Consider the following 9,110-nt stretch of genomic DNA (forward strand, 5'->3'; position numbering starts at 1 on the left):
CCAACCCTCCTCTTCCTCGTGGTTTAGCAGCGACGGGCAGCTGGATGGAGGCTCCAGGCCAAGCCTCTGGAGCTGCAGGGATTCGATCTTCTGACCTGGAAGCAGCTTAAGATCCCACAGAGTTTCCTGGAGGAAGATGCTGGAGTGATGAAGGCTTTCTTTACTTCCCTTCTAACCTGAAGTGGACGGAGCAGAAACTGATGGTCGAACAGCTGATTCACCAGGGGTTCTCTCTCCTGTTGCTGAAATATTGACTTCTCCTCTGTGGTTTCAGTTGATCTTAGAGTTTAACAACAATCTGACTCTTTTCAGTCAGTTTGTTCATTAAATCACAGCTGAAACTGTTAAATGTCTTCAGACATGTTCTGGGCAATCAGGCCGGTGTTCCCTCCCGCCTGCCTCCTCTGGGGGGTGAACCCAGCCCCCCTGCCGGGCTCTAAGAGGCTCCTCTCCAGCCTGCAGAAGAGCCGAGTCGTCCTGAGGGACGTCCGCTGAGAGAGCCAATCGGGTCGATGTGCTGCGAGTCCATCCTTCATCGCCTCAGCTCAGTTTCTCAGTCAGAGCCGGTCTCTGATCTGTTTGGCACTTTTTGAATTATTTACTCTAAATTTATTTCTCCTGACTGTACTAAGCCCTCTGAAATATCCAGATTTTAGTTCTCTTTTATTTTGCCTTCTCCGTCCCGTGTCTCAGTCTTCAGTGGATCTTAAACCCAGTCTGTCCCGCTCTTCGTCTCATTGTCCTCCTCCAGAGCCACTCGTGAGGAGATGGAAGGAGCACCGATCGCTCTGCCCTTCACTCATCTTCCTCTCTACCTGGGAATTCATTTGTTCTTCTCCAAGGAAATAAATCCTCAAACATCAGCTCAGCTAAAAACAATCGCTGCCTGAGAGGAACGACGGAACAAAGAGGATTTCTGCAGAAGAGTTGAGGACCAACGCAGCTGCAGTATCCACCAACGTTCTCCTCTGAAGCCCAACAGGAGTTCAGGACTATATTCATAATACTCAGGCACCTCAGGTAATCTGATGAAGCTCTAATAAAATACTGTAAAGAAGTCAGAATGAACCCTGATCAGTTTGATGTCTGAGTGGCAGAAAGTTCCTCACATCGGATCAGAAAAGATCTGAGCAACAAGCGAAGGACTCGTTACATCCCAGCTGTACATTTTAAGATGGTTTAAGTTATAAAAACATGTCTGCGACCCTCAGATTCAGATTCTGAACGATTCTGACCCGGGCCGAGAGCCCGATGTCCTGAAGGACGGGGTCAGAAGGAGCAGGAGGGACTTCCAGCGCCTGTATGACTTTAATCAGCTGATTCCCTCGGAGCACAAAGAGACGAGGTGATATCAGATCATTCCCACACTTCCTGCCTCCAGAACAAATGAAAGGATATAACCTCTGGCTGAGAGAGACAGCTGAACAGCAGTGTTATGTAATATCAGCTCTATACATTTGACCTCTGACCCCTCTGCTACTTCCTGCTCTTTAAAAGCAAACGTATGCAAATAACCGGCTGTTAATCTGCTGCTCAGCGATGACCCCGAAGCTCCGACTTCAGGCAGCAAGAGCCGTTTTCTCCTCATCTACATGCAGAATTAAACAGATCTTTATCACCTGCCACCGTGAACAGCGGGCAATCATGTATTCACCTGTCTGTTAGCAAAATATCTCATGAACCAGATGGCAACCACAGCTAACTGATCTTAGCAAACAGACATTTACAGGAACGTTCCAGCCTTTAAACTATAAAACTATTAAGTTTCAATCATCAGGTAGTTCTTCACCACTTAGAGTTTCCAAACAACCAAAATCTTTACTTAAAGCACTTCAGGTACCAGGGTTTTATTAGAGGCAGGTCTGCGTTTCTATTTTTCTCTTTATTTTAAGAACAACACAACGTCCTGATGCCTTCAAATCTATAATCTCCAACAGATGCACCAAACTACCTCCTACTTTAACAGCAATCTGCCTGGAGTTGGATGAAAGAAGTGAATTTTCTGAAGGGTTTGGAGAACGACTGAATACTAAAACAAACGATTATCCACTAGTGTAGAAACTTGGTTTTGGTTTCACCGGAACATAAAAAACAAACATAAAAGACAACATCTCTCCAGTAAACATGGCTCAATGTGCATTAGATGTTTAAAAACTCAAACTACAGCAGAATAAATGAGTCACTATTACTAAAAACTGCTAAAATCCTCTTTGCTGTCGTCACTTTAAACAGAAATATGAGTCAGGTTCGTGCTGATTTGGGCCAAAGTTACAGGAAGTTCTGCACAGGTTCTGAGGGGCCACCTGAGGCCACCTGAGACTCCTAACGTCACACCCAAACAGCCAATTAACGAGTCTAATTAAACTCCTGACTTTTCTCCTTCAGAACCAGAACCAGCAGTTTTACTCACCAACCATGTCCGTCTGCAAACAGAACCGTTTCTTCTTCAGAAAGCTGCAGTCTTATTGATGACACCTGTCTGACGCGGACTTCCGGTCGTCTTTAGGTCAGCAGCTTCGGGCTTTAGCCCGCGCGCTCACCGAGCAGCTAGCAAAGCGGCGTCTAAAACAGTCCGGAAGTCCCAGTGTTGAGTTTTTTTTTAATAATGTCAATATTTTTAAGAAACATTTGTCTTGAAGACGTCACGGACACTAACCTCGCGCTGGGATCAGATCCACCTGCTACCGTAATTCACGCCTCACGAGGCGGAGGAGCCGCTTCAGGTACACCTTCAACTGCTCCCAGGACACGCCCACTGACCGCATCTCCCACTCTGATTGGTTGATCAAACTGTCTGTCACGATCAATGCGCATGCTCACCAAGTTCAACCAATTGGTTGATTTTATTACGTTTTATGTTTATTATTTATATTTATAAATGTAATTATATAATATATATATATATTTATACAAATATTTATTTATATTTATTATTTTACAAGTTCTTTACTGTAGATGTTGAAGTTTTAAACATTAACTTCCTGTCAAATATTACATTTACAAAACTACATTTAAGTCTCGACAGACATGATTTACTGGCCGAAATAAACTAAAACTATAAAGAATAAAAGAAACAGGAATTTTTTTTTTTTAATTAAAAGGCCAATCTTTAGATTTTTACAGAATCTGAAGAGAAAACAGAAATTCCAAAAACGGAAAACGGAAAAGAAGGAATCATCATCCAACCATCCATCCATCCATCCATCTTATAAGTGCTGGGTTGGCTCAACATCTGGATCATAAAAACACAGCTGCTATAACTGAGTGATTTATTATTTATGAATATTTAGCTTGATGTGACCCCTCCCCCTGACCAAGTTCATCTCTCACCAGAATCCAATGTTTTCATCCAACAGGAAGTTATAAAATATATTTGTTGACAGACTTCCTGTCTTTACCCTGAAGATGACCATCACTTCCTGCCTTAGAAGATCATTATGGGATGTTCCAACAAAAACAACTCAACTTTCAGAACATAAAGGAGCACGTTCTCCTTCTGACAGGATTCCACCTTAAAACTCACACCAGCAAGCCTTGCTCAGAAACGCATTCCACCTTAAATCTCCGAGCAGACAGCTCTCCTCTGCAAGAATTCCACCTTAAATTTCCGAGCCACTCGGACTCCTTTAAGGTCGTTTTAAGGTCTGCTCAGCTTCACGTGAACAGGTAAATAAATGCTCCCACACTCCAGCACGCGCGCACCTGTCACTGATGTTTACAACGACGCTGATTGCTCTGTGTCGCGCACGCGCACACGCGCGCGGGCAGGAGAGCATCTGTTTCCGACCTGTTAGCAGCCACACGCCTGCCTGTCTGAGGCGCGCGCGCGCACGCCTCGGCTCTCCTCTGGGAAGGGTAGCGCCCCCTCCCTCCCCCCTCCCCCCTCAGCGGACAGGGGAGCCGGCGGACCCAGCGGGGTCACAGCGGCTCTGGGAGCGGGCAGAGGCGGAACCGTTACCGTTCTCTCCGGTTCGGGTCCTGCTGGATGCTGGGCTTGGTGGGCGCCATCTTCCTGCAACAATCCTCCGGATCTCAGACTTTCCCTCCTCCTGCCTCCCTGCGCGCGCGTGTCGCTCCTGGTGTTTACGTGGGCTGCGCGGCGCCCTGACAGCAATGCGTCATGGTGTTAAGACAAAAGCCATGTCCGCGAGAGTGAAACTGTGAGAGTGGAGGCGGCGGTGGGGGGGATGTGCGCGTGCGTGCGCGGGTCTCGTGTCTGGGCGCTCAGGAGGAGCGCGGAAACAACGGCTCGCGGAGGCGGAGGCAGGCGCAGCGCTGCGGCGGCGTGGGCATGCCGAGCCCGGGGAGGAAGGATGGAGCTCCGGTCCCTCAGATCCGCTGCTCTGTCCGCGCGCGCAGCTCCGCTTCTGACAGCACAGAGGAACGTCCCGCACGCGCTCCGGTGGAGCAAAAACAGAACCCCCCCACCACCACCCACAAAAAAACCAAAAGAGGCGTCAGATGTTTTACATGTTTGCTCCGCTGCCGCAGCGCCTGGTTCCCCGCCGGAGGAGCGTCTCTCTGCCGCCTCGGTCCGCCCGCTTCACCGGAGCATTTTCCTCCTCCGGCTGCTGCTGGAAAAACGGGGGTGGGGGGGAGGAGGGGGACACAAAAACGTCTCCGGTATTTTCTCCAGCCCCGGCGCAACAACGCCGCTCACTTGCAACTGGAGTCAGCGCGCGCGCACGTGTGTGCGTGTATGTGTGTTATTAGGCTACAGGTTGCAGCCGGCGGTCATTTAAAGCGTTTTTTTCACAAATAAGAAGAAAAGCAGCAGCAGCAGCCCAGTGTGAGGAGGAGGAGGAGGAGGAGGAGGAGGAAGAGACCCCCCCACACCTACAACCCCCCCAGTGTCAGAATAAACTCATCACAGCAAATATCTCACTTCAGGTTCCAAACTTGTTTTTTTGTTCTACATGAAGAACTTCCCTGTTCTGGTTCCTCTTCGTCCTTTTGCTTCAGCCCTCATTTAAATTCTTTTTTTTTAATGTATAATTTATCTAATCTGTGTGCTGCCTGATTAACCCTGAGGCTGCAGCCCCACACCCCCCTCAGCTTGCTCCACACCAGTGACCTGTCAAGGTCAAAGGCATGCTGGGTATTCTGCACACAAACAGGAGGGTTCAGGCGCTGCAGATGTTTCCCAACAACACATCAGCTGGAGACGAAGACGCTGCTCCGAACTGGAGGGTGTGGACTTCTTTAAACTACACCTGCTGCTCCGTCTCTGTGAGGCAGGAGGATCAACACGTTAACTCCAGATTCCACCTTAAACTCAGACTGCTCGTTCAGGTCTGTGTCCTCCTGCTGACCTGGGACCGTGTCCTTCTTGTCCTGCTGATGTTGTTCTGGACTTCAGGCCCGTCCAACCCTGAGGGGTCCCAGCCACCCCTCAGCTGAAGGTGGAATATAACAATAAAACCTTTAGTAAATAAGTGTAAATAGACGAGAACAAACTCTAAAGGATGTTTGTAGTTTGAACAGAACAGCCAGGTTCTGCAGACAGTTTATCACAGGAAACAGCAATGAATTGTGGGAAAACGTGTTCTCTGCTGTAGATTAGCAGAAACAAAACGGGCCAGGATTTTTATCTGTCTGCAACCTTTACAACCAAAACATCCATTTCTGCTCCTTCTGTCAGGAAATCAAACTCAAACAAAGATCCACTCATGAAGCCGTTTAAATCCATTAAACTATTATAAAACTAATTTAGTAGTTTCTTTGTTGGGACACAGACGGACTAAACTCCGGTTATAAAGCTCAGGTTCATACTGTAGAAAATGTAGAAATAATACTTTCATTTTAATGAACTTTTACAGTAATTAGGACAGATTGTTGGCCAGTTAATTGTGATTTACTGAATTTCTTGTTCTAAATGCAGAAATCTTAATTTCTTTAACTTTAATGACGTTTTTATTTGAAACCTTTTTTCAACGACTCATAATTTAATAGTTTGATCTGCAAAAACCTGTTTTCTCCTCAGCAACCTCTTCAAATGTGTTAAAATGTTTAAATTTTAGAGAAAACGTCTGGAAGCTGGGATTAAAGACGCTAACAGGCTAACGAAGCCTTTGGCTCCTTTTAGCAGAACTTTGACTCACATATGTGCATCAAGTTGGACAGAAAAGCTGCTAAAACAAGCTGTTTATTGTAGTTCTGAATATAACTAATATTTATGTCCATGTTGGTCAAAGAAACAAGGACCCGTATGAGGCCCCAGAGCCGTAGGTTGCAGCCCCCTCCATTAACCCAATAAATCCAAATAAAACAGAAGAAGAAGAAACTCCAGCTTCGTTTCTCTGTGATCCTAAATTCTTTAAATGTGATCTGAGTTGGGACATCAGGAACTGGATGGGAGAAAATAAAAACGTGCTGTTTGCTGAACGGGCCAGAACCGGTCCAGTTAACCCATTAATGTTCTGTCCAGTGACTCTTCCTAAACCAGGGAAATGTTCTGCATTAGAACAGAATCGACGTGTTTCACTCAGTTCATCTAAAGCAGACAGAGACGAGGTGTTCTGGCACCAACACAGCCTGTTCTGGAGCGGTTCTGCAGGCCCGAATTGTGACCCGGTATGTGACCAGATTAATAAAACTGTTTCTGATAAATCTGAAGATGAGCTGGTAGCTGAACTCACCTCCCTGAACATAAATGAGATCAAAACAGGAAACTTTGGAGGTTTGAAATCATTGAAACGGGCATTTCTGCTCCGTCTGTTTCTGAAGGGAAACCCGGTTCTGTTTGCTCCGTGTGAAGGGAAACCCGGTTCTGTGGGTCCTCCTCCTCTCTGCAGCTCAGCTCTGGTTACTGGGCGCAGTCAAACGGAGGCGACGTGGATAATGGAGCGTAATGTAGAAACATATTAGCTCCCAGCTGTTTGTTAGAGGAAACATTTCACATGGAGCCAAGCATGAGGGGCAGCTGGATGCTGGACCAGAACCAGAACCAGAACCAGGCTGTGCTGCCGTCACAGAGCTCCTGCCGGGGCTCCTCCCGGGGCTCCTGAGGGTTCCCGCGGGGTGTTTGGAAGAGAAGGGGCTCCTGCTCGCTCTCAGAGAGGCCCCTGCTGTGATTTATGTCCTGTTTGCTCCCAAAGCTTTCAGACTTCAGGCTCTCTGTGAGCGAAGCTGCAGAGGGCGAGCCAAGGGGTGATGTTGGGAGGAAGAACAGGGAGGGAACCGGTCCCAACTTGGAGGGAATTGTTCTTCAGGTTCTGATTATTAACCTTCAAAAAGCTCAGGTGAAGCCTGAACTTCACGTCTTTATTAAACACTTCCATTAAAGATGGAAATTAATCTTAAAAACAAATGCAGTCAGGGTTTTCTTCTGTGGGTTTCAGGTTTAAAAGATGATTTAAATGAAATAAAAAAGGTGAAAATTCCTGATGTGATCTTTGTTTTCCTGCTGGTTTTTAAATTAATTTAGAATCATAAACCTCAGATTTCTACAACTTTCAGGATCATTTTAAAGGTTTATTTATTCAGTCTGAACAACAATAATCTCTTTTATATTTCACTCTTTTTATTAAAATAAAACTAAACTTTCTGCCCTGAGTTCTGCTCATCCTGGACCTGAACCGGGACCCAGTGGGTCCACTTTGTCTCCTGAAGCTTTAAAAAGTCTTTAAACCCCACTGAGTCAGAAATGTCCTCCTGAACATCTGGATTTCAGAACCAGAACCAGAACCAGAACCAGAACCAGGCGGGACTAAAAAGCAAAGAAGTCTCACTTTCCGTCCCGGCTGGTCCGGACTTACCTTTGCTGGTAGGCGGAGATGCCCTGCACGCCCTGCGGGGTCCCGTTCGTGGCTCCGGGAACCTGGACCGGGACCCGACCCACCGGGGGTCCGGTCACCATCCCTCCGCCCCCAGCCCCGGCTCCTCCGGCCGCAGAGGCCGTCACCTGGACGCTGAAATCCGGGAAGATCCTGATCATGATCCTGGTCCTGGTTCTGGTCCTGGTCTCCGGTGCGCTCCCGGCTCTGGAACCGGACTGCTTCACTGGGTTTTCTTGGGTCGAACCGGTCCCTGGTGGCGCGCAGAAATCTGACCTGTGGTCTGGTTTTTAGCTTTGCTTTTCTTCTGGACTAACCTTCGGACCGGACTCTGTGGACCCGGGTCATGGTGGTTCCGGAGCGGAAATCAGCCAAGGAATTCAGATTAAAGAGAGAAAACAAGAATTAAAAACATTTTTCTTCTTTTTTCCTCTTCAGGCTGTAGTTGGAAGATCCAGTTCCCGGTCCCGGTTCTGGAGCCGGTGTCTCCTGCGCGCGCTGCGCTCAACAAACAGCTGATCAACAGATCAGTGGTCGGCGCCTCTGAGGGGGTTCGGTTCTGCCACCAGCCGGTCCCGGAGCCGCCTCCTCTTCACACCGGACCTCCCTCCCAGAACAGCATCCCGTCCCCGGGCTCTCCGGACCAGAACCGGCTGCAGGTGCGCCGGTGAGGGGTGTCTGCGGGTCTGCAGGTCTGACAGAGGTTCGGTCCGGACTGTGTCGGTATGTCTGCGAGCAGCTGCGGGTTTGTCCTCACAAAGGGAGGGAGGGGGAGGAGGGGGAGGAGGGGGAGGACCGCCGCTTCACGCGGAATAACGCAGCTGGAGCTCGCGCTTCATTCTCTCCCAACTGAAGACATTCGGTTCCGTCTGTCTTTGTTTCCGTCCCAGCGTGGCTCAGAGTTCCGGGCTGCTTTGAAACACTTCATCCGAACCCAAAGATTAAACACAAACCCTCATCAGAGTTCTGATGAAAACCAGGACCCGAACCCGAACCCGGACCCGGACTCCGCGCGTCTTTCCTCCGTGTCTGACCTGAAACTCTGTTTGTGTCAACTGGACTTCAGGAAGGAGACAGAAGTTTGTCTCCCGGATGTCTCCGATGAGTCTCTGTGTGGACCTGCTTCCTCGGGTCTCTGAAGCTGTGTGTGATCAGACTCCTGAGGACAGGTGGATCCATCTGTCTCCTCCCCCTCCTCCCCCTCCCTCCCTCTCTTCTCTCTCCTCTCTCTCCTCCGCAGACAATCTCTGATCCTGACTTTTACACACAGATGGAACCAGACAGACAGACAGGTGAGCTGCAGACAGACAGACAGGTGAGCTGCAGACAGACAGG

At 48.4% G+C, this 9,110-nt stretch overlaps 1 protein-coding gene across 3 annotated transcripts in view; it reads right to left on the reverse strand.

Annotated features, from left to right (window-relative positions):
• LOC108251671 (neuronal PAS domain-containing protein 3) overlaps positions 1-8,399 on the reverse strand; it is a 208,052-nt gene extending 199,653 nt beyond the window's left edge. The window contains exon 1 of one of the 3 annotated variants that reach the window (XM_037977635.1): positions 7,758-8,399. In XM_037977635.1, the coding sequence (XP_037833563.1) occupies positions 7,758-7,936 (179 nt within the window). In that variant the 5' untranslated portion in view covers positions 7,937-8,399. Of the gene's footprint in view, positions 1-3,958; positions 4,712-7,757 lie in introns of those variants that run through there. The other 2 variants (XM_037977636.1, XM_037977637.1) reach the window with 2 other exon arrangements.
• Between the last annotated feature and the right edge of the window lie 711 nt (positions 8,400-9,110).

The sequence above is a fragment of the Kryptolebias marmoratus genome, linkage group LG10 (assembly GCF_001649575.2).
Source record: "Kryptolebias marmoratus isolate JLee-2015 linkage group LG10, ASM164957v2, whole genome shotgun sequence".
Lineage (NCBI taxonomy): Eukaryota > Metazoa > Chordata > Actinopteri > Cyprinodontiformes > Rivulidae > Kryptolebias > Kryptolebias marmoratus.